General features: G+C 43.6%; 1 protein-coding gene across 2 annotated transcripts in view; it reads right to left on the bottom strand.

The window, feature by feature from the left end:
- TAF4B (TATA-box binding protein associated factor 4b) overlaps nucleotides 1-9,924 on the bottom strand; it is a 75,130-nt gene extending 65,206 nt beyond the window's left edge. For both annotated transcript variants that reach the window (XM_069779206.1, XM_069779207.1), the window contains exon 1: nucleotides 9,447-9,924. In XM_069779206.1, the coding sequence (XP_069635307.1) occupies nucleotides 9,447-9,747 (301 nt within the window). In that variant the 5' untranslated portion in view covers nucleotides 9,748-9,924. The remainder of the gene's footprint in view (nucleotides 1-9,446) is intronic.
- Between the last annotated feature and the right edge of the window lie 16,722 nt (nucleotides 9,925-26,646).

Raw genomic sequence — 26,646 nt, 5'->3', positions numbered from 1 at the left:
TAACTTTGGACAACTGATCTTCTGGGAAGTCACAAAGATTGCCTGCTTGTGGCTTGTCTTGTGAAAACATCTCTGATTGCTCATAGATTTCCCAGACAAGCAGGGTAGAGAGCTCACCTACACTGTATGGGTCCAGCTGAGTTGTTCATCTTGTACACTACACCCACAAAGCATTTTACTCCGCATGAGAAATCATTCCAACCTTTGGAAGTCAATTTTAGTTGATGCGAGAGGAATTCAGCAATGATCAACCCATAATCAACACTCTTATGGCAGCAACCAGAATCACTCACCACATACCCAGGCCCTCAACCAATTCATTCCATTCACGTATCGTTTCACTAACCAAATAATTACATATCTCAGAAATCACCCTCTGCACCCTTTCCCTCTTGTTCCAGGGAAATTTCTATACTAACGGGTCTTTGTAGCAATGGTTCAGGACCAGTGACTAGCATGTAGATACTGAAGTGTCACAGTGAGATGTCCGATTTTGAGTTCCAATGAAAGACACCTTGTTTTGGTGGAATTTATTGATTTCCAGGTCAGGAGAAAAGTTCAAAGGTCATAATAATCCCAATATGCTTTCATGCTACAAGAGAACACAGACAGCCTAAATAAAATACAGTATCATGTTATACCCACAGGTCCTTTAAAGAAGTTGATTGCATCTTTGCCAACTGCACAAACACTGCACCGCAGATTCTTGTAGACTCTGGCCTACACCTTTTAATGTTACATCAGCCTCGGATGTCTGACCACATCTCACCTTTTCAAAGCCAGGGACTAGCCTTACTCGCAGACATCACCGCCCCGTTGATAGCACTGTTTCGCTAGCATTCACGTTTCCCAGCCTGCCTGGGTTGCTGTGAGCAGCTTTTTGAACTACCATGCACCCGCAACTCTGTCACACCAACAGCCCGAGGGGTGTACGGTCCCAGCAAAGGCTGCTGCCTCCAGCAACTCCAACCTTTCCCTAGCAAGGTTTGGTGCTAAAAGTGGGCAACAGCTCTCGAGATGCCCAGTACAGGCACAGCCTTTTCAAGCATAGGGAGCCAGGAAAGGGATGAAGGTATCTCTTATAGGCAGGATGGAGCAGAGCCTGATAACCTATTGCTTCAAATAGTCTGGAATAATGGACACCACGCATCTTTCTGAAGAGTCAAAACAACATCCCCTCTCCCGCCCTTCCTCCAGGAACCAGACACAATAGTGCTAAAAATGCAAAACTCTGAAGCAAAGTTTCACACGCTGCTTAATCAGTCAGTCTTATCCAAGCTGTTGGAGTCTAGCTGCTCATCAATGCATTTTGGTGCCCAGATGGATCTCTCTATTTAACAGACTAGCAATTGGGCCCCCACAGTGCTGATGCCTTTTCAGAGAATACAGGCCCACGTTTTAGAGCTAAGAGTTCTCCTCGACTGCACGCACAGTTGAGCTTCATTACTTGAGAATACATTTATATCCAAGCAATTTTACAGTTATAGTAGAAATCCTGTGCAAAAATAAAACTGTCCCAGTTGCAAGGTAGTACACCATTTATTTATAGCAAACAACAGATGTCCATACCAACCATCTAAAGAAAATCTGGACATTGCACTGATTCTTGGAGGAGCTGTAAATAACCAACAGGTCATAGATGTTTTCTGGGCATAGTTCCAAGATGGCACTACTGTTTCTGTTTGAATTCAAAGTGTATTTGTTACACTTGAATCCCAAGAGTTTTTGTTTTTATGGTGGGTAGGCATACAGGATTCCTGGCCAACGCTGCGTTCCACAAGGCAGAGTCTTATTTGATATCGTGAGAACATCTAGCTCTTGTCCTTGGGCCACGTCTTTCAGCAACTGGGATCGTTTCCCATCAGCATTTCCCCATCTCGTCTTTGTGGTTTGCAACTTTGCTACTTGAGGCTTGGTTGCTTTCCTACCCAAGTAATCAGACAGTTTCAGGATTGTCTACAGATAAGATGATCTGACTTAAGAGTTCTCCAGGACCCAAGTTACTGCATGAAGAAGCTTCAAGTATTTGCAGAGGACTCAGCTGACAGCAGTGAAATAGTACGTTGAAGGAGCCAAAGTGACACTTCCTTACTTTCAAGACAACTCCTACTGCACTGAATCTATACACCACACCCTCTTCTAGTTTGCTGTGTACTCCCTACTATTCAATGGAGTCAAATTCTTTAAATAGCAAGTTAGATGCTTGGCACATTACAGCCATATATATACAGTGCACAGCTTTATAAGGACCAGAAGGTATGCCAATACCCTGCACTTACCATTTCTAGAACACTTTGAGCTATCAAACTGTTACAGAGAAATCTGAAACTTACAGAGTGTTGAACTATAAATCTTAATTTTAAACCAAGAGATGCCAAAAACATAACTGGTGTCTTGCTGGAGTTCTAATTAAGGACAAGATAAGCCCCCTTTAAATTTCTGTCTCCTTTAAATAAGAGGAGAATCAAGTCGATTAATCCATATTAAATTTGCAATGAGACACTTGTTTCTTTGGTGTTCACATGGGGACCAGCAGAAGGTTGAACTCCACTTAATTTCCTCTAAAAGTACACATTCACCCCTCTGTTGGATGGATTTTCACTTCTTTCAGAAGGGCAGTTAAGGGCTTAACACTGAATTTTAACAGTGATTTCCACCTTGCTCTAAGTGGGATGGAGCAAACAAAAATTCTCGTAGAAGACAGCAAAACCTTCATGGAAGTATTAAACTTCTGCCTACATGGATACTGTGGAAACTGGCACCACAACCGTGTGACATTTGTCAAGCATCCTACCCCCTCCAACACACACCATCGGCTGCCCCAAGCAGACTGCCTAGTAATACGCCACCAAGCAGTCAGCTGGACCCGGCTTTGAGGGCTCCACTTGAACTAGACAGCAACTGCCACTCGGCAAGCTGCAAGTGAAAGTCTTCAGGCGTTGTGCCACCCCGGGTATGCCGTTTCACCCACTTGTTAATCTAGCCTGGACACCCACACAAGGAACTCTGATCTCCCAGGCAACTCCTAGGAGCAGCCAGTACTAACAAAGCCATCTCCTCTGCCTCCACCAAACTGGAAGTGTGCGCTAGAAGAGGTCTGCAAACGCGAGCTATGAAAACCTAGGGTCATCGTAACATCTGACTCTTCTTAGTTCACCAAATCACCCCAGTAAGACCACTGAGCTTCACAAGTTCTCAGCCCTAACAGATCCTAGATTTGCTCATTAGCAACAAGGATCTTCCATGTGCTGCCCTTTTTACCCTGCTTCTGTTGTGATCAGAGACTATTTCCTCAAGACACTGGTGGAAAAGATCCATTAGTGGACTTTGTTCTAAATGTGACCCAGATGGCCGAACAGACTTAATCCTGACAATTTGAATAGCAAGCCACTTAGAAATACCTATCATGATCGCTTCCACTTCGCAAATTATATTTTCTTCTTAATTTTTCTTCTGAAATCATCATACTTTTCAGAGAAGTAGCTTCAAGCAAAAAGAATTAAAAAAAAAAAGTATTTGCCTTTGGGTTTTTGTCTAAGTGGTTAGGGCAGTACTAATTATTCATCTTTGGTAGTTATCAGAAGCTTTGCAACTTACAGCAAAACTTGCATATACAACTGTAACATAGAATCCTACCCACTAAGCACAGCACAGATTTCTACCGCATGGCACAACAAATACTTGGTTCTCTAAGATAACTTAAAAAAATCTGGTATTGCAAACTACTCAAAATAACAACTCGTGAGCTTACCTACTTTATCAGCGTCTTTGGGAAAAGAATACTGAAATATAATTAGTATTTCTTCCAGCTGTCACTTCTGTCTGGATGATGCTATTTTTACTGCTACAAGCTGAAGGGTCCTTTAAAGACTGCATAAGCAACAGAAGTCAGGCTCACATTCTCTCTAAGGACTAAAAAAGTTTACTATTCACCAATCTGTGGCTGTAATTCTTTGCAATACACTCCAATTGACTGTAAAATCTGAACAGCATTTAACATTAATTTTACTGAGCATCATATTTCAGTGCTTCAGTATTCAGAATGCATCTGTGGTTTTTTTGTGAAAACCATAAATCTAGAAGTAAGCTTTGTATCTTCTGCCAAGATTTAAATCTTAATTCCCACAGGGCTGTGCATTTAACGATATGAAGGCATTATTTGCTAGACACATTCAGTCCTGAAAGCAAAATCAAGTTCTACAGAGCTGCTGAAATTTCTACTGGTTACAGCGGAAGACATTTACTCACTATTTTTTAAGTTTGTCTTAGTTGCCCAAGCCTGCCAAAGCTTTGCTGACCCCTCTTCAGGAAAAAAAAAAAAAAAAAAAAAAAAAAAAAGTTGACCGGTGTCGCCTAATGTGGAGAAGTTTGCAAAGGAACCATCCTGATAAACCCGCTAAACAGAGGGCACTATTGGGATATAAAAGGTTGCAACCATGTATTATTTAGCCCCTACTGGTCTCCTACAGCACAAGTATTATGCTCAGAGTTCATGAGATTATCAACATCCAGAAATTGCAGATTTTGAAGGCTTTTCTAAGTTTTTTTTTGTCTGGTTGAAACAAGAAATCTTTAGGTAGCCTCCTCCTACCCAAACATAATAAAAACTAAGAAGTATTTTAAAATCAGTGCCTCCTCCTATTCCAAAGTGAAGGACCAGATGCAAATATGAAAATATCAAATTCCTCATGCGGTCTAACAACCGAGAAATAACAACTAGAACATGAAGAGGGAGATTCAGAGTACTATACCTGAGAGGTATTAGGCCAACTTCAAAAGCAGAAGGCGGCAGCATCCAGATGTTTACTAGCCCTTACCTGCTCAGGTTACCATAGTTTCTATATCCAATTAAGAGAAACCACCCCACAGCAGTTTTGGGATACCTGCATCAGCTTTCTCCCTCCCTCCCTCCCTCCCTCCCACCCAGAGGTGTCCACACACTGCCTGCCCGCCTCTTGCCACCTGCCACGAACGGTGGTTGTGCTTTCTCAACAGTTACCCACTATCAGCCCAGATAAGCTGTAGGCAGTGGAAAACCTGCCAGGGACAAGCCAAAACATCCAAGCGAAGACAACCGAGCTGCAAACAGAAACCAAGGACCTATACCTGTTGTCACTCCCCTCCAAGTCAGGTGCAAAGGAAACTTTATACGGCAGCCGTGCCTAGCACCAGCTTACTAGTGGAAATTAAGGCAGACTCGGGGCAACTTCTCTTTGCTGACACCATACTTGTTCAGCCCATTGGTGTCACAAATAACAGAAAGCGTAGAACAGAAATCCATACACCAGAGGCAGCTGATGCTACAGTGAAGAGCGCTGGCAGCTGCTGTCACAGCCCTGTGACCAGCAGCAGTGGCATCAGATGAGCTTTTTGAAGAGCTTCCTGCTGTAAGCAGATCCTAAGGTAACAACAGAGGATCCCTAGCATGCGGTTGAGTTCTGTATTTTTTCATCCCTCCACAAGAGAAGCAGCTACAACTGCTAATTGTCCTTTCAACGCTTGCCTGCAATGAGCATTCAAGGGCCAGGGATAGAATGAAAGCCATAAGAACAGACACAGAAGTGACAAAAAAACCTAAGTTCAAGAAAAGTAAAGAAGAAAGGAAACCAAGGAACAACATTCTCCTTGTTATTTTTATGCTCTTTTTCTATGCTGCTGTCCTGGTTTCAGCTGGGATAGAGTTAATTTTCTTTCTAGTAGCTGGTATAAGGTTATGTTTTGGATTCAGTAGGAGAAGAATGTTGATAACACACTGATGTTTTCAGTTGTTGCTAAGTAGTGTTTAGACTAAGTCAAGGATTTTTCAGCTTCTCATGCCCAGCCAACAAGAAGGCTGGAGGGGCACAAGAAGCTGGGAGGGGACACAGCCAGGGCAGCTGACCCAAACTGGCCAAAGGGGTATTCCATACCATGGGACTTCATGCCCAGTATATAAACCAGGGGGAGTTGGTTGGGGGGATCGCTCCTCAGGAACTAACTGGGTATCAGCCAGCAAGTGGTGAGCAATTGCATTGTGCATTGCTTGTTTTGTATATTCTCATCCTTTTATTATTACTATTTTCATTTTATTATTATTATCATCATTATTATTTTCTTCCTCTCTGTCCTCTTAAACTGTTCTTACCTCAAACCATGAGTTTTAGCTTTTTTTTTTTTTCCAGTTCTCCTCCCCATCCCATTGGGGGGGGGGGGGGGGAGTGAGCGAGCAGCTGCATGGAGCTTAGTTGCTGGCTGGGGTTAAACCATGACACCTCCATTTCTCCAAAGTGGTGCAGGACCCAAAGACATTAAAGTGAGCCATAGACATTTGTCATGGCCCATGGAAGCCTTGTCACTCCTTCCCCTTCCCAAGCCTTTAACTATTTCCTCCTGTTAATAGCACAGCCCAACCATTTCCCCCCCCCCCCCCAACATTAAGCTCAAGTTAACCAAGGGCACAATTTCTTGTTAAGCAGGTGGTCCATGACACGAGACATTTGCAGTTTTGTGAGCATCAGCACAGACCACAGGACCAGTACAGCTCAGGACTGAGACAGCACTTCACTCGCCACGCTAGTCTGCTCTCTGCCAGTCCCACAGACTGCTACACGCCAAGCCTCCTGAAATGCTGCTAACGTGTTCTTGTCAACAAAGAGGGCAACTGAGGAAGGGTCCCTTTGGCTGAGCATACAAACTCCCTCCATTTAGGAAGACGTAGCCCAACCATTCAGTCTAAGAGCTGATGGTATGTAAGGTCAAAATGCCACAACCAAACCTTCAAGGCAGAAAATGTAGGAAGGGGATGAAAAACCCTTGTTACTCACGAGCAAGTCTGGGTCCTGCAAGACCTGGAGAACTTGTGAGGCTCGGTGATCTTTCCTGGGTAACCGCGTAAAGTGGCGCTTGGTAGAGGGACAATCAGAGAGGTGGGGAGTCATACCTGGTCATCTGCCTTTCCCACCTCCTGGCTTTATTCTGGGCAGGAGGGAGGGGGAGGTTGAGATGGAAGAGAGAGAACAGCCTAAATCCGTGACTTCCATGAACCTCCGCTGCCCTCCAAGCCATGGGGGCAGACGCAGCTCCCCTGGTGCCCTTCCTTCCCCAGACTGCAGCCCCGCAGCAGCACAGGAGCAATGCCTGCTCCAGGCCACAAGCAGTTCGCCAGTGCTTCAGGATGACCAGGAAGGGCAGTGCTGTGCAGCCTTCCTCAGAACAAGCCAGTTCAAATACCTCCCTTTGAAACTCAGGGGAGGATGCTTTCCCTATGCATTTTTCTTAGCAGGTGCCACAGGTTGAATGCCGTGATTTTAAAGCCAAGCGCATTCTTCCTTCTGTATTTTATCCTGCGTGGCTAGATTTTGCAATTTATTTGAAATACAAACTTTTCAAGCCTAAGAATTGGGTGATTTATTCCACTTTCTTTTTTAAGGATGCTAACACTCATAGCTTTAATGCTATTCATCTTGCATTGAAGTTTCTGAATGATTTTACTATTCATTAAAAATTGAATCCACACAGAAGACAGAGGTAGAATGCTAACGCTTACTCAAGCCAGAATGCATTTTTAAATTGTCCTTAGGACAATTATTTACACGAGTTTCCCCGAAACAGTTATCCATTTGAAATCTGACAACTTCTGTGCTCCTTCTGAAGCATTAAACTCCATAGAGTTACTTCTAATTTACAATGCTGCACAGCACCAGCACCTCTGAACTTCTAATACAGAGTCTGCTTGCTTTGTTTCTTGCCCCAGGAGCAAGGAAAACAAGCTGATGCAACGGAAGGGTAACACTACTTTTGTTAAACCTGCTTACTGCCAGGATACAAGTCAGATGACATTCAGCAGCAGTACACCTTGATGTAATCAAACCCAAGCTACCAGGAAAAAACAAAAGTTTTGCTAACTTGTGGTTCCCAAACTACAAGCAACTCACATGACGATTCACGTTCGCAGAAAGATGTTTAACTGAATGCCAATACATTCCAGAAAGCCAAAATATTAGGTAGAAAACCTGAAGATCTGGGGGGCCCTACTACAAAAGAATTAATATATTTCCATCATGGTTCATTTCAGCGGAATGTTGGCAAGGATTTAGACTCAACCTTGACTGCTGACTACCCAGACATTATAGCATTACGTGAGTGCTGGGAAATCTACAGTGAAACTTACCGATTAAAGACAATTTTTTTTTTAATTACATTAGCATTACATATTTCCTTGAAAGGTACACGCCTTTGATAAAGACGGGGGGGGGGGAGAGGAAAGAAAAAGGAAAAAAAAAAAAGGAAAAATGCAAATATGCACCAGCAGCACAGGAATTAATGTAAAGCCAGCCATCCTTTTAGGCAACATCCTACCTGAAAGTAATCGCAACAGACACTCCAACAAAGGAACCGTCCTGGCAGGAAATAATTATAGCAATAAAGTGATTACGTATCTTGGGGTCTCAATATTGTGAGACCAAGACCAGCAGAATCAAAGTAACTTTCTTTTTTTAACAGCATTTAAATACAGCCTGACAGGGAAGAACGGGAAGTTTAGAACCAACAGCACCTTCTTCCTCTTGTGAGAAAGTGCACGTCAGAGCCCTGGCTAACCCTCTGCTGCTACCCAAAGCATTAAGCCACCGTTATCACCACCCCATAATTCCTAACGTTAATACCTCCTTTGCAGCTATAGGAAGTACCTCCGTAAGCGTGGTACCTCTCTTCGTTTCCCACACATGCTTTATAGAAGAAAGCGTTTCAAAGGGCAACACGCAACGAAATTTCAACGTTGCGCTCCTTACGCGGGGCAGTATTTTGCTTCAGTAACGGTCCACACCGGCCTGGCAGTACCAGCGCAGACAGTTCCCCCGGAGCAGCTTGCTCGGCGGGGGAGTACGAGCAGTATGACTTGCACTGCGAGTGGGAGTCCCTCTGCAGTCGCTCACCCACGTTCACACTTACTTCCCCGCGCTACGCGTTCCTCCAAGTTCCACGAAAGCCTCAGTTAGTCCTTGCCAAGTCACAAACGAAGGTGACTTGGCCACCGCGTTTGTGGCTAGCCCTCCCGCTCCTCGTGCTATCCAGCAAAGCAAAAAGTTGCCTTAATCCAGAGACTTCCAGATCCCTCCTCCCGATACGCTACGAGCATCTCGGATGCTATCAGCATCCCCAGTGCTGACTGACTTCACCCGTTTACGTGTCCAGCGCCCCGCGGGGCAGACGAACGCCCCAATTCCCAGAAGTCTGGGGCAGAACAGCAACTCGCCCCAAACTTTCGGCGCACCCGCGAAACGCCCCCTCCCGTGGCGGCAGCTGCCCCCCCCCCCCCCCGCCGCCCTGCCCGTCCTCCGCTACGGCTCGTCCCCCCGCAGCAAGGATCTCGTCCTCCCGACCCGCTCCCAGGCAGCAGGCAGCCGCGACTTGCCAGGTAAGTCGCGACACGGGACCCGCGGGAGGGGGGGGGGGGGGGCGGCACTCACCTGGGGGCAGCTGGAAGTTGGCCGGTAACTGGAGGGTGGCCGCGGGCGGCCCCTTGGGCGCCACCGGCCGCGGGCCCCCGGGGGCGGCCACCCGCGCCTCCGCGGGGGCGGCCGGCAGGCGCGGCGGTTGCGGGGCGGCGGAGGGCGCCGGGCCGCCGGGCACCTTGGCGGCGGGGCCGCTCCGGTCGGGCGCCGGGCCCGCGGCGGGGACGCAGAGGAGCTTCGCGGGCGGCGCGGCGGCCGCCTGCTCCGGCTGCCCGCCGGGCATCAGCCTGACGGGGGCCGCCGCCGAGGTGCTCATGGAGGAGGAGGAGGAGGAGGAGGCGGCGGCGAGGGGACGGGGGGCGGCCGCGTCGCGTAGAGCCCCGCGCCGCCCCGCAGCATCGCGGGCGGGGGACGCTCAAGCGCTGCCCCGGCCGCCGGCTGGCTCGCGGAAACACATGGTGGCCCCGCTCTGCCGGCTCCCGGGCGCCGCGCACGTGGGCCCGGCCGGCCCGGCCTCCCCTGCCGGCGGCGGGAGGGCGGGGGGGGGCGGGGGGGCGGGCCCACGCCGCCGGCGCGCCCTACTGCGGCGGCGCCCGGCCCAGCCCGGCCCCGCCGCCCCTCAGAGCCCGCCCGGCCGCGGCGCGCCCCCGCCCGCCGTGTTTACAGAAGCCATGCGGACCCCCGCGCAGGCGCCGAGGCCCCGCTCCCCCGCCCCGCAGCGGCCCGGGAGAAAGTTGGCGGCGTTCGGCCGGGGTCGAGCGGCGGGCGGGTGTCCCGCCCCGGGGGTCGCTGCGCGGCCCCCGCGGAGCCCCGGTTGTAGGCAGCCGAGTCGCGGAGGGGAAAGGGAGCGGGCCGGGCGCCGCTCCTGCCGCCCGATCGATCTGTCGTGTCCCCCCCGGCCCGCCCACCTGCGCCAGACCTGCGGCGGCACCCGGGCGCTGCCGGGGTCCTCGGGCTTCCCTGACGAAGAAGGGGGGCTGCAGCAAGGCGTGGGACGTTGCCCGTGTCGCCGTCAGCTCAGGACCGGGGCTGAAGTCGCCGACAGGCCGAAGCGGCGCGTACCTGTAGGGACGGAGGGGACGAAGCCGTCCCGTGTGACCTTCACGGCCAGGGCTCGCCCTGGAGGAAGGCTGAGGAGCAGCCTCGTAGGGCAGGCGCCATCGTTACGGGATACGTACGACACAGCTTTAGAAAAACGGCTCTCGGAGCGTAACTGAAAGTTTTCGCTCGTTTGATAGGGACGTCAGCGTGACCTTCAGTCGTTCCGTTGGGAGGCTTTTGCCTGTCATAGCTAAGTTTGGGCTAAATTTCAGTAGGTTCTGAAGGGTCCTTACGCACGTGCTTCTCTTTGCCCATAAAACTTAAGGGGCGTTGCTCATCGGCCCGAGTTGAGCACGGCCTAATTACAGAAAGCAAAGCCTGATGCACAGTTCATTGAAGCGGTACAAAAAGCACAAAATCCAACAAAATGTTAGGGGAGCAAAAAATCATTTTCACTTTAATTACTCTTGTATTAAACATCCTTTGCAACTACGTTTTTCAGGTGGAAACGCAGACAAGAAATACTAATACTTGAGGATACACTGAAAATCATGTAAAATGCGAACAGAATGCAAAAAATTACACAACTCTTTCCACGCCCTGATAGATAGTTCCATGCACCGCTGCTTACAGGTTTGTCAGACGGCAGGAGCAAAGGAAACACTCCTCCTTTTGACCATTTCCTTGCAATCAACCTTGCTTGATTTCACAGTGGTACTGCTTTAAAACGCTGTCAGCAGCAACTGAAACAGCAACAGAACAGGAATCGCTTGAGATGAGAACTGAAAGTATATGGCCACAGCTTGATTTCCAGTGTGGTCATAACACAGGTAACTGTACCCTCCCAAACTCCACTAGTACAGGTCACAACAGGCATGAAGATAAATCGCATGGACTAGCTGGATAAGCGTCTTAATCTTTTACATGCATGTCAAGTTCATTCTACCATGCTTTCACCACTATTGTTTCACCACCACACTGGTAGCTTTAACAGATTACAGAAAGTGCAGCTATTGCACCTGCATTTGCAACATGCCAGGTAAGAAACACAGTGCCACAGAAGCCTATATTCAGGAACGCAGAAAAAACCCCAACCCTATTTAGGATCCAAACACAGCATTTGCTCCCTCACACAGCATCCCCTTTCCCTCATTGCCACAGCTCTCACAGTGCCTACCATTCCGGAACAAACTTGGCCCAAAATCCCAAAGAGGCAGCAGCAGCAATGGTTTCAGTTTATAAGTACAAGAGCAGGCTAGGAACATGGTGGAAGAGGAGGCGACGGGATAACGCAGGAGGGCGGCAGTCTCTGCACCCCTTACAGTAAGCTCTGCCGAGTGCGAGCAAATTACATCATCTCTTACGCGTATGAAGTTGTGTTACACGCGCAGAGTAACAACCAGGGTAAGGTGAGTTACCTCCCACATGCCGAAGGATGCTCAGAGACCAGGAGACGGGGAAACTTCAGTTCCAGCAAAGACCAAGAGTGATTGATGGCAGAAGGAGGAGGATGCAAGGAAAGGCACACTGTCCGCTTTTCTTGGACTTCAGGAAGAACAGCGTCAGCTTACTGCTTAAGGCCAAGTTTTTCTCTTCTTGAGGCCATTCAACTTCTAGAGGAATCTCTGAGAACCCTATGCAAATGCTCAGGAGTGAAAGAGTATTTGGAAGAGACAAAAACAGCTGAAGACAGAATTGTATGCACTAAAGCTGCGAGGCACAGCAGAGCATGAAAAGAGGAAACAGAAAATACAGCATAGCGAGAGAAAAACATACGGAGGCTGCAAAAGGAGCAAAGGAAGCAATACAAAATACAACACAGGTATAGCAGAATGATAATGAAGAGAGGAAAAAAAACCAAACAAAAATGCTGAACAAAGCCCAGAAGATTTAGAAATATACATATATGTAAAAAAATACTGGGCTACGTTAATGTGCCATAAGTGTCCTTTCCAAACAAAGCAGAGGCACCCATCATTCTATGAAACTGCACAGGAAATGAAAGGAAGAGTCCTTTTTTCACACTGGAAAAATGTGCTGTAATATATTACCAGTATGCAGTCTTCATTACCCAGAGTAAACGAAATGCAAAAAGTCAGTCAGAATAACAAGGAACAAAGCATCTGGGACTGTAAAGCTATTTTCATAACTGAACAGGTTACAGCACATGTAAGGGAAGTTACTTTTGTCACTACCTGGAGTTTGGATTTTTTTTTTTAAATCTTTATTTTCTTGGGTGACTGCTACCACCAAAAAAACCCCATGCATTGAAAAAACTTTGAATTAAGTCACCATTCTTGTCTACAGCTTTTTTCCACCCCAAGACCTTGTCCAGGACATACTGATAAAAATGGTAACTGCTTTTCAAAGTCAGATATCTAGCTGTTCATTCCATGAATGCCCAGCCTTAGCAAATTGACCTGCTTCACTACTTCAAATAACCCATGAATGGGCTCATCGGACATTCATGTAGAAATATCTTCTTTAGCTTCTGGGCATAGGAAAGCACTACTGTAAACAAAAGTTCACAGAACTCTTAGGTTATATACTGCCCATAGTTTCATCTGCATAACCCCTTTCTAACAGCTGAGACTTACACAGTGCACATTGAATCGGTCTCTGCTGTTCTAAGCTTTCTTGAGGCTTCCAAATAGCTTATTTAAAATACAAACCAACTACCCACCCTCCAAAATTTCTGTCCAGACAGCAGGCCTTAACTCTTCCAAAGACAGACCTTTAAAAGTCCTTAGAACTTCAGTCAGTTTCACATCCAACACTTTGGTTTTAGTTTCCTACAACCCTACAAAATCCATCTAATACGCTTCAGGCTTTTTATCTGTCAGTGGTCCTTTTTACAAAAGTTTTATTTTCTCTCCGATTGATAAATCATCAATTAAATACAACCAGCAAATTAGCTGGAATGAGAAACTTGTAATATTTGCCTTAAGCTTTTCTTAAATGACAGAGTTGGCGGCACTATGGAATTAACTTAAGCATGTAACAGCAACATGAAGGGAAGAAATGTGTGTGAAGATTTAATCTCATTAGTTAAAATAGTTAATTTTAATGGGAAAAATTAAAAGCTTACCATGAAACAAGTTAAATAGTAACAAAGAACACTAGCTCTTCAGGAAAAGATGCTGAAAGAAATGAGATACTCTAGATAAGACCAGTAAAAATCAGGGAATAGAAAATTTCATTTAAGAAAAAAAAAGAGAGGATGCGTTAGCTGGAAATGCAGGAATAGAAGACATGACCAAAAATATTAAGTAATGGGAATACAGTTGCAAATATGAATTTATTTACTAATGAAAACAACCAAGTGAAATCACAACTGGCTATTTAATATCCTCAGTAACCACACCTCTACATTAAGTTTTCAACTGGAGTAGATTTCTTCTTTCTTTTAATGTTTAGTCAGTGTTACAGTCTGCCCTGGTTTGTCCGTCTTGACTTTTTGGACATTTGGGTCACCAATACCAAACCAAACATTACACTTACATAAATAAGTCAGACTCTTTGTTCCATGAGGTACAATACACTGCAGCTTTAAGACCTTATAAAACATTTAAAAGTACAACATCAAGGTACAAGAAAAGAATTAGGCATATACTTTTATATTGTTCTAAGCTGTAAAGCTGGGTTGACTACACTGAGCAGCAAGAGAGCGAACTGGACATGAGAGTGAACATGGAGCGTAGCCACATGGTGAGGCACGTTCAGTCCCAGCAGAGGAAAGCCTGTCTGGCTGTGCGCCTGCAGTTCCTGCTGGTTTGAGGAACCCGAAGCTACATCACGAAGCCGCAGAAGAGGGAAGGTCGGGGAAGCCCACGCACCTCACAAGCGAGGCTTCAAGTGAGGAAGAAATATCAGAAGGCTTAAGTGCACAGAGGGAGAAAGAAGGGAGGAATTGGCATAAGCAATAGAAATGGGTAGCTGAAAATACACAGTAACAGGAAATAGGTACAGTTAAAATGCCTCTGGGGGGAAAAAAAAAAAAGATTCACAGCATTGAAGGCTTAGCCATTGGGCACAAATATGTTCTCAATGGAACACAGAGTAAAAAAAAAAAATTGATCTAAGACTTAACCTTTTAAGAATCACATAACTGTATTAAGAAGTCATACTGAATACCGCTCGCCATTTGGTAAAATGCCTTAAAAGAAAGCAGTTTTATCACTGAAGCTGCAGGGCCTATAATAATACAGCATTATGTAAGGTGACATTGCTAATCTATTTTTCATTAATAATGTACAGCATTGCAACACTTAGTAAATGAAACAGAACACAAATCAGAACTTTACTGGACTCGTACTACCACTGAGCAGTAATTATCCCATATTAAAAGTTACAGTAGAAAAGGGAAAAAAATAGGGGTTCTAACAGATTTTACATCTCTTGTACCAACACCAACTGGGGGCAATCATCAGCTTCTGGAAAACATGTTAGTAACTTTTTGTGGCAAATACATGTGCAAGAAAAAAAGAAGAATATGTGAATATATGCCTCTTTGCACAGTGCAGGATGAATGAGCATGTTGGGTGTAGCACAACTGTAGCTTCATCAAGTTTCAAGAAAACTACAGAACTCAGCTTAGGAAGAAACAAGTTCATTTAGCAACTCTGTGCACTGTAAACAATTCCTGCCTCTTAGAACTTCAAAAACAAAACAGCTATCATAATTGTTCTGCAAGTTAGGTATTTTTCTCTGTTTCTTTTAAGATTCTTTTTCCCTTATCTGTTTCTGCAACTTGCATTTCAATATCTTTTGCACCAAAAATCTGAGTAGGACAAAATGATTAATACTACAGATTTCCAGTTGTGACACTCTAGTCTACTTAGTTACATTCCATAGCAAAACCTGTGCTGCTAAATATTTGTAAAGCATTTCAAAGTAATGCAAACAGTCAGAATCAGACTTACGAATCAGATGATGGTGAATTAAGAGACCGCCAGCAACAAACAGTGGCATTACCAAAGGGTCTAACGAGGGCTGCATCCCCCTCCTGCTACTTAACACCAGCCACGATAAGGCTGAGCGAAAGCTGTAACACAAACTACACCCGTAAACTCTTAAATCCAACTGCAGACAAATTGAAACTGGTGTTGGTGTTCACCTACCTCCTTAAACAGAAACTGGAATCGTTGTAGCATATAGGATATCTTCCTGTTCTCTCATGCTGTGACCTAGTATTAAACAAGCTCAGATGTTAGGCAGAGCTATACTCCACTAGGTACCTTCAAAATTTAAAAATATGTACTATATTTAATTGTTTATCAGTATTTTATAAACACATAGGTAGTTATGCCAGCTATTAGAAATTTTTATTTCTAAAAGAAAACCGAACACTCAAGAATTAACACTCTGGTGAGTACTCCAACTTTGTTGGGAAAATAGTTATTTTTTCCTCTGTGAAAAAAAAAAAAACCCAAAAACCAAAAACCAACAAATGACAAGGTTGTGTCTTTGTTTTCCTTTATCCTCGCAAGTATCACATTGTAGGAAACTATTGCTGGAGTGGTGCATTTAATTTCCACCTCGCTGTGCTTGCATATCATCTTGGATTAAGTAGGTGCATGTTTTTTAGCTGAACTGCTGGCCTTCCACTGGGAATTCATAATTTGATTCACCCTAAACACACACAAAGCATAAAAGCATGGAAATACATGATTTCTGAACCTGGAACTGCAATCTTGCTTCCTTCTTTTAGTTCCATGGGTGTTTCAAACAAGCTGATTTACTTGATCAAAAATAAAAAGCGCCTGCAAAGAATACCTGGATTTATCTTTTTACTTCTTTTGGTGAATAATAAAAAAAAAAAAATCAAGATTTATTTTTTTTCCCTTCTCTTCCCTCCCCCCACACTGTTCTCATATTTGAAGGGGCAGTGAGGTTTTTTAAACTTTGAACGAATGTTAAAACTAAAAAGTTAGTCTGATTAATGTCAAAAACATTAATGCGAAGCAAATTAATTGCTTCTTTATATATTTGGGAAAGTGTGTTTACATATTGTTCCCTCTCCCATTTTCTCTGTGCTGTTTTCCTAAACATCCAAGTCACAGTCACTGTACTATTGTATTGGAGAGATGAAATGCACACTGAATTTCAAAGCACACACGCATTAAAATTTGTTATTCAAGCTGAAGGCCTAGAGACAGTCAATAGGAAACCTGAGGTACCTGTAGGTAAATTTGAGTCCACCGCTTTTCTCCATCCACACCTGAGAGTTACTGGAAGAAAACAAACAAACAAAACACCAAAACATAATGAGCTGGAACAATGAACACAGTTTTGAAGATGGTGTCTTTATTTTTTCCGCCAACTGTCACAAAACCACAGAATGGTTGAGGTCGGAAGGGATCTCTGGGGGTCCTCTGGTCCAACCCCTTCCTGCCCAAGCAGGGCCACCTAGACCCAGTAGACCCAGCTGCCCAGGACTGTGTCCAGACAGCTTTTGAATATCCCTAAGGATGGCGACTCTACAACATCTCTGGGCAACCTGTGCCAGCGCTCGGTCACCCTCACAGTAAAAAAACAAAAAAACAAACAAAAAAAAATTATTTCCTGATGTTCAGAGGGCACCTCCTGTGTTTCAGTTTGTGCCCGTTACCTCCAGTCCTGCCACTGGGCACCACTGAGAAGAGCCTGGCTCTGTTGTCTTTGCACCCTCTCTTCAGGTATTTACATACATTAACAACATCGCCCTGAGCCTTTTCTTCTCCAGGCTGAGTAGTCCTAGCTCTCTCAGCCTCTCCTCATAGGAGAGATGCTCCAGTCCCTTCTTCATCTTTGTGGCCCTTTGTTGGACTCTCTCCAGTATGTGCATGTCTCCCTTGTACTGGGAGCCCACAACTGGACACAGCACTCCCGGTGTGGCCTCACCAGTGCCAAGTTGAAAGGAAGGATCGCCTCCCTTGACCTGCTGGCAATACTTTGTAGTATGTAGTAAGTATTCAAGTAACTGTTCCAAAAAAAGAAGATCCTGTATTCCGATAATATTTTTAATGTAAATTTTTGTACATACTCTAAAGCCCATATTTTCCACTTGTGAAAGAAACAGATGCTATTAAGCTACGAAGGGACCACAGCACATCAGAAATACTGTGATAAGGATCACTACAGGATAAAACACTGCTATCATTTTCAAAAGACAATGATAATGTCTTATACAACCCACACAAGCAGCATGTTGCCATACACCTTCCTACACTGCTTGCTGCATGAGATGTTCCCAACAGCATCTTACACTGTTATAAATTAGCAGCAATCACTATAGCTCCCAGCACTATCAATCTACAGAGACACTACAGAAGTCACCTAACATTGTACCACCAGATGTTAGGGGAGATTTCATACATCAACTTGAATGCACAGGTGTCACCTGGAATAATTTTTGTGAGAAGATTTTGTATACCAGTTATATACTTGTTTCCTGTAAAGTCATTAACACATACCTGTGGTGGCTGGTTTCTCCTTATAGGAAGTTCAATGTTTTTTCCACCAGATTTCACAGTGTAGCATACAATGAAATCATTAAAACAAGTATATTTACCAAGCATTTCACATTTTCATGAAGGAAAGAAGCCCAAGCTTTTCTTGAAGCATTTATCACCCCCCTTGTACTGGATTACTTCTTAGCAAAGCTGATGGCTAATTCGATGGTGTCCTTTTGAGCTCCTGTAGCTTCTTCTTGGTAACGCTTTCCCAAAAACTCTTAACACAGTTTTAGCATTGCCACCAGTTGCATTGGCCTGTTGAGGACAGAAAGGAAGTTACAGATGTCACCACAACATACATTAACATACCTGCCGTAATCAATCTTATAAAGGCTTGTGTACATTTCATACTGGAACTCCCTCATTATCCCTATGCAATATGTAGCGCACAACTTGCCTGTCCGCCAGGTCAACAACTTCTCCTTGCAACTTCTACTTAGGCTCTCCTAATGTTTCAGTACTTGTTCTTAGGGTATCTGGGAACATAAACATGTGAGAACAGCAGTTCTCAAATTATTCATGCCACACATGTCTTTTTCTTTATGTAAGCTATTCTAGCAACTCTATGTTTGCCAGAACCTCTTCTGATGTAGAACAAGGACAGAACTTTCAATCCCCTTTAACACAGTCCTGTAAGCAACAGTTGAAGAGACTCAAATTAAATTCTGTCCATGGGAGAAGCATTCCGAGTAAGCCAGGATGTAGAATATTTCACTAACCAATGTAGATCTATATTCAGCATTTTACAAATGCCATGGTTTGGTGGTTTTGTTTTGTTTGTTTTTCTAAAAAGCCAAGAAGTTCTGTTTGAAGGAACTGCCAAAGTTTGATACCTATTTCTTTACATCAGAGAAGAAAAAAAGGCATGTGCAGGGTTTCTCTCAAATGGAATTCAAACCTTTTTTCAGTTTCACTGGTATCTAAATTGCTATCAGAGCTTCCTGGTGAATTGAAGAATGTCCACGTGGTCTGGTGTGCAAGACTGGCTTCTAGTGCTGTGGCTATTGCCTTTCTTGCAATATCTAGTGAATAAATATTTGTAGTGAATCAAGGATTATCTTCCTCTCTCTGAAGTTTAATAATAATAAAAAATTATTCTAATGTAATAATAATAATAAATCACATTTGTTCATTTAAAGGGGAAGTAGAAGGTAGGCAGAAGTTTTGTCTGGGTTTACTGAAGAGCTGATTATGACCATGTCCACCTGAGCCATGACTTTGTCACCTAACCATATCCCTGGTGGCCCAACTGCCAACATACCCCTGCCAACCCTGCAGACAAGGTTCCACCAGCATTTTCTCAGATTAAAAAAAGAATGGCACAAATGGTCTCTTGCACTGTTTACAGTGAAAAAAGTACATTCAGAAAGCTGTTTTTCTTTTCACATTTACAATACTGTCATTAATAAACCAGTTGCTGGATTGTGTAAATCCTCAGTTTTTTCACGGGCTCATTGCTTGATCTATCCAACGTCTGTCTGCGTGCCTCAGAACTCTTTTCCAGCCAGCTCAAAAACACCTTTGAAATATTATGATAGCTCATGAGCACAGTGGTCTGTGTTTTGGTCTGAGTTCATTAGAGATGAAAGAAATCCACAGGACGGGGGAAAAGCAGATGGTAGCTAGGACTTCCCTGCTTTCTAGCTCTTGGGAATCAAGCAGAGAACATGAACTGTAATTCAATTAACTACACCCTTGAGGCAAAAAACTAGGGAATAAGAGGCAACTACAGGCAGGTCCCAGCAGGACAGGGAATGAAGAAGGTGTGATGGGCACATCACAGTATAGAACAATAGAAGACTGCAAAGCAAAAACACCATCACATGCATCGGTAAGTAACTCTGCTACTCTAGGCTTATCTTGGGAAAAATAAAAACAAACAAATAAACAAATATGTGATAATTAAGAAAGGACGAAAGAAGGAATTAGGACTTCTCCTTGCCTTTTGTCCATAACCTCCAAGTTAAGAACCCAAATCTCAGAGCAAAAGGGAATTGGGCGGGAGATAATGCTAACAGCAAGAATGGCTATTACCTGGCATCTATCTAAAAGGCAACTTTCCCCACAAAGTTTCTTAAATAGAGACAACACAAAGTGTTTACTTACTTGCCATTTCTAGCAGCTACATTAAAGCCATCAATAGTGTTGAGGCCTAAGAAAAATGGCAAAAATATTAAATTGATAAAACTAGTGCATTTTACAGTATCAACATAGTAATGAGAAATACTTACATAATAAAACTATCCACTTGGAAACAAAGATAGGTCAATACAGAAGTGATATTCACTATTAAACTTTCTCTTTGTTTTTTTTTATTTCACTGGTGGACAAAGACAGAGAGAAATTCATAAAATATGCAGAACATACATAAAACTAGGGTAAGACTTTTCAGGATCCTTAAGCCCTTCAGTCCTTTGCCTCAAAGCAAAATTGACCTTTGTATGTGCCTTGGAGAAGGCAAATCACTTACAGATCTAGGGGAGTTTGAATCCATGCTACAGAAAAATTGTTCCAATTTACACATAACTAAAGTATGGAAGCTATTACAACATGTTGGTGTGCGATCTTCCTCCTTCCTCTTACTACTAAGTGTGGAAGACACTTATTCAAAGAGAATTAGTCCAAAGCCTTCTGAGCAGTAGAGGTGGACACCGCGCCCATCCGCACTGGAGAGACGAATCCACTGCAGCAGCTTTCAGCTGCCTTAGCTATACCTGTGCCAGAATAGAAAAGCCATCAGCACACAGGTCCAAACACTGGAGCTTGCTTATCTCTATTGCTACAATGGCCTCTGGCACACATTGGGAGCAGGCAGCCAGGACACAGCTGGTCCATTTTGGAGGCAAGGACAGTCTGGTACAAGCATGGTCTCAGGGATGAAAAGTGGGCTTTGGCACTTTTGCTCACTAATGAAGAGGTACCCCATCAGCTCATGCACTGTAAGAGCTTTCTGCAACCACTAGGCACAAACGCAATGAAATTACTCCAGTAAATAAAAGTGGTAAATATCTGATTGACTGAGTACAAAGTATGGACAACACCAGCTGCAGTCAGGTGTGACCTTTCCTTTAGCCAGAGGACTTCCTCAACCCTGCCTCTACCTGTCTTCCTTTAATAATACTACTGCTACTACTCTTGGTCATTGCCTCCACGACCAACCAACATATTCAACCATTTCCCTGCAGTTGGAATGGAAACCTAAATATAATCATCCAGCTTGCTCTCTTGCTACTGCTTCCAGCAGCACAGCTGCATGCTGATAGGAAGAGTTTCTAGTGTGAACAGACCGTATGCTGAACGGTTGACCATATTTCTTCCAGTCCTGCTCCAGTCAATTACAAAAACCAGTGATCAAGAGCAAGGTATGACTCAAAATTCTCTGGTACAAAAACTCTAATAATGGCCTAGTTGCTGTTTATGTTCTTTCAAATACAGCTGATATGTGAGTTTTAAGTACCTATACAGAAAAGTTTCTATAAAAAGCGACAAGTGAACAAAAGAATCACAAAGAAACAGAAGACACATTTCGAATAGATTTTTTTTTCTGTATGAACAGACTACCATTTCTTGCAGCAAGTATTAAGCCTTTGTAAAGCTTTTACATCTATTTATGTATTTTTGCTATCGCTTATTATAACTTTATTTCCAAACCCAAGTACACTTCAGTGACTTTGTCAGCTTGACCCTTCCTCCTGATCCTACTGATGTTTGGTTCAGAATTCAACATCCAATGTCAGAGACACACACCAACTATACAAAAACTTTTAATGCATAAAATTAATTCTTCGTACAGTCCCTATATGCAGTGCTTAGATACTTACAGACTACATATATATATATATATATATATATATATATATATATATATATAAGTTGACACTTACCTTCCAAGACTGGTAGGTACCAGACAGATGTCTGGTGCAGTTCAGGACTCCTGCTGCTATCAAAGTCCGGAGTCAAGGCAGACCTACCAAAAGGTCTACAGCCATTGCTTTGTGTGTAGCACTTTGGGAAAGCTGACCAGTTTTGGCATCCCAGAAAATTAAGAAATTTACTGGTCCAATACAGAAGCAAAGCACAAGACTGAAAAGGCTGGATACAGGTATTCACCATAAAACTCTTCATTTCCAATACATCAACAGCTCACTTCTCATCTTCAGAAGGTAGTTTGTGGTCAATGTTCTAGTTGCACAACTCCATTTAAGTCACACAAATAACTGAAGCAAACCAGACCTCACTGTAAAGAAACTACTCCCTGTTAAAACCACACAGGCTACAGGAATTAAGGCTTAATTAGATTATGGTTTAACATGATTTCAGGCACAGTTGTGAACAGATTTGAAGCAACATCTCGGATGGTTGCAATCAAACAGCCTGCTCACAGGTGTTCTGCTAGTCTTTAGTATTTGAAAATTAAGAATCTGTATCCGTGAGTTTTACATTCAATTTGGTCTTTCACATTGCTCTCTTCTATAAGGGATTTTGTTGTTTTCTTTTTAAGTTTATGTTTTTATCTCAACTCTTTTGTACAGTAATATTGTTTGGTGTCTCTGCATTGTTATTTCCAAATTATACAATAAAGTTCTTCACAGTTCTATACATATAAGGAACAGTTATGTTTGCATAACTGCAAAGGTGCTCCTTAAAATAAAAGAGGTAGAATGGTGATTATTTTCTTGTGAAAACCAGTTATTTTTCTCAAGTGATATTAACTTTTTTTAAGAAGTTGTGTAAAGGAAACTTAACCTGACTTCCTTTTTTTACAGATAATAATAGAAACAACTGGTTTGTTTTCAAGACTCAGGATCATCTGACACTTTTAAGTGAAAACCTAAAACTGTCAGACTGCTTACCTGCTGAATTTGCAGCGTGCGGTATATTCTACTGTGACTGGACCCTCAAGAGTCAGTTTATGGCGCTCTTAATCACTCTTCTGGCACCAGCAGCCAGGTCTGCATAATCATAATGATAAAGTCATCACAAAGACTCTTTCATTAACTAGCAACAAATTATTATTCAAGGAGAAAACCATTGCAACTTTTTTTTTAAGTCAGAAACTGCTGAAAAAGCAAGGTAGGTGAAGACAGAAACAAATTCAAAATGGCACACAATTAACTTTATTCTAACACAGAAACAGCAATTTTAAGTAAATCTTAAGCCATAACAGTTTTTAAGTTTACAGAAAGTTAACTTACAGAATTAAATATGGGTTTAGCTCCTCCAAAAACACATATGAAAAGTGCCCTGCTCCCTACCATGCCACATGTCATGGTTTTGGTATTGTACCACTCCCTCCACCCCACAGTACCAAGAAATTGGGGTTACATCACCATAATAGTATGTAAGAAGAGAGGGTTGCTGAGGTACATCCTTCTTCCTTACAAGCTACTGTAGAAAATCCAAGGCACAATTTCACATTATAAATTTCCTGATGGTAAAGTCAGCTGAGTAGGCTCCTGATTTCCCAATTTCCTAGTCAATTATTCACTCACTGGTGTAGTTCTTCATCCTCCTATTCTCCCACAAATTCACCTGCTTGTGAGGCCAGTGAAAACATTCAGCTTCCAAAAGTAAAGAGATATTTTTAAAATTTTTTTAAAGTTGGATCATTTTGGTGAGCCATTTACTATAAAAAGCTGAAAATTTCTTCTATCACTTGGAATCCCCTTCTTGGGGAGCAGCTCCATGTTCAGCATCAGCCAATCTAAGAGCATGCTGCTAGCAAAAGAGGAGATTCCCCCATCTCCTGTCCCTCACTGCATCTTCTCATTCTCTCCCTGTGTTAGGATGAGCTGTTCTGCAGCTGTTAAGTCAGATCAGTGTGTTGACCCAACTCAAAACTAAATTTTTTTTGACAAGCTGAGTTTTGTTTTCATCCCTTCTGAAAGCATGCAAAGAGGACCATTTCACATCCTGATAGCATGACCTAAGTGCAGATTGCCCCCCAAAAAAGCAGCAGTTCCCAGTCACTTCCACATAGACGTTCCTGCAGCTTCCCCTGAACCGGATTTAACAATCACACAACTTTGTGGCAACTCACCAAAAAAAGAATTCACTTTGCATCAGATCAGTGAGTTTAGGACTATATTCTTCAGTAGCAGCTTGCATGCACAGTTCATTAGGTGTAACATCAAATTGCAATGCTAAGTGAGTGGTAATAATGGTTTGACCACCAAAAAAAGGACAGTTCCATCTCCTCCCCCCTGCCCCCCAACTTCTTCCTTCACTGCCCCTTTCCCTCACAGAGTTATGGGATTCATACAGTTGCACATTGAATCAATCCGACAATCAAATGAAGAGGTTTTTCTCTGTGAGGTTAGTGGGTTGAGTCAACTCCCAAGGGGTCAAAGAAGGATGAGAAAGGGCAGCAGGGAGGAGATGACAGTGCCTAGGGTGGAGCAGAGAGGAGGAAGAAGTGCTGCCACCCTGGAGTTCACACTCGTATGAGAGTTCAGACTGGCCTAAGTCAGTGCTACTGTGGTTTTCCTCGGTGAATTGCTCCCCTTTCCCCTGAGCCTCTGCTGGCTCTCACCTGGCCTGGGTGAGACACTGCAAGGAAACTTCTCTTCCCAGCTTATCTTTCTGCTGGGCAGGCTTCCAGCCTGGCTTACCGGGCCCCAGCCAGGCAGCAAAGCCAGCACAGAAGTGACAACGGAAGGGCACAGCCCAGAGTAAGACCTTCGTCTTGCAGCTAGCCATGACCAGTCAGTTTAGTGGTCGCGTGGAACTGTACGTTGAGACGAGACGCACGCTCTAGGCAGTTTTGTTAACCAGTTTGCTGAGTTTCCATGCAGTTTTGCCATCATTCAATCCTCATCTGAAGGAAAATATTCCTTGTGGAGGCAAATGTTCTGAAGTGTTAGTTCATATATAACAGGGGTCTCATAAATGAGATGGGCATGTCAAGAGGTAGCTTCTAGGGCAGAGGAGGAGGACAGCAGCACAAATTCAAGCCCCAGATTGTCTTCCAGCTCTCCAGGAATACTTGCAGTATCACCCTGGTTTGTTCTGCTGAATTTGATCTCTAGGTTTGCCTTTCTTGTCCCTTTCAGTCTGCCTATTGCCATTGCAACCAGTACAGAGCAGCTTTTGCTGTCCAAGCAGCTTGTCCCTGATGATGAGATGCAAACAGACCTGCGTAAGATGATTTAAAAAAAAAAAAGGGGGGGGGACCAATTAAGTTTGAAAAATCAAAATAATTCCCACTGGCCCTAAGAATCCCTCAGCTATATTCAAATCAGTTATGTAGGAACTGAAACCGTCAGATCCTAGTACTAATATCCCAAACCACAGTGTCCACCTTCACAATGTTTTCCATAAACCCAGTCTTTAAAGGTCTTTTACATACCACATACCTGCAACGGAACATATTGTGGAACAATAATGCTAGGAACAATACCTGCAAAAGCCAAACAGACATGATCAACCAGTGCATACATTTTCCTCACAGTTCTTTCCTCTTGAGGCTTGGTGACAGATTTTTTTTGCGTACCCAATACAGCTGTATCCAACCCTCAAATTCCAGGCTGTTAGATGAGAATAAAGAAATTGTTCTTAGCTCCAATATTAACTTTATTTATGTTATGCAGAGGAAATGTTATAATACTAAGTCTTTTCACAAGGACATTGGCAAACAGCTATGTGGATGCTGTGTCATCCTCCCCGAACAATAAATAACGTCTGACATCTGTTAGGAAGAAAAAATGATAAGGTGCGGTAAACATCAGAGCAAAAAGTTTCAAAGTTGCAAAAGTTGTGGTTTACAAATACAGTACAGGGAGGCAGCCCCTGAACAAAAGGCTTACAACCAAAGTAGAAAACAAAGGAAATAAGGTGGTTACAGACACAAGAGCCCAGGGAGATAGCAAGACAACACAGATCAATGTGATAAGCAGTATTCTCAGTATACTCACTGTTTATAGGTGCAGTCATGGCAAAGGTGATATAAAAGCTAACCGCTGACAAAGAAGGGTAACACTGCTTCACTCTTCTGCCCAGGAATCGTCTTCCCTTGCTTTGACATTGAAACGTCTGCTCCCGATCTGTGAAACTCAACAGGCAGAAAAGTGCTTTTAAAGAAAAGCAACTGTTTTTCTGCTAATTTAGTTTCCTTAAACATCTCACTACAACATCAGATGAGTAAAAGTGATGGCACAGGAGACGCAGTGGGAACACGTGGCCACAAGTAAGTGTAGAGGGGGCTGAAGGAAAACCATGGCTTTCGGTAATTGTATAGCTAGCTGTGAGGTTTACTTAGCTATAAGATAATGCCAGACTGCAACTTAAATGCTGTCACTGGTTTCATAGATGTTTTGGTGGGGAAGAGTTTTGATGGTGGACATTTATTAAAAGCTACTTTCAGAGCCACAGGTAAAAAGAAAGAAAGATGAAGACTGCTGCTTTGAAAACTTCTAAGAAAGACTAATGGAAAGGATGTTAGGGTCGACATCTCAAGAGCAGATAAGAACTTTGTTTCTTTCTCAGTTGGTAAGAGGCAAAACAATGAATGCCAAAAAGGAAAGAAAAACTGACCAGCACTGTGTCAGGTTTGACAATGGGCTGAAGAAAATATATGAACAATATGATGAATGATAAAGAAACCAGGATTTTGAGTAGAGACTTAGGAGTCTCAAGTGTGACTGAAATAGCACATAAGCATCCCCTCCTTTGCTTTCTCA

This window comes from Haliaeetus albicilla, chromosome 3 (genome assembly GCF_947461875.1).
Source record: "Haliaeetus albicilla chromosome 3, bHalAlb1.1, whole genome shotgun sequence".
NCBI lineage: Eukaryota > Metazoa > Chordata > Aves > Accipitriformes > Accipitridae > Haliaeetus > Haliaeetus albicilla.
This window is presented reverse-complemented; position numbering and strand designations above follow the sequence as displayed.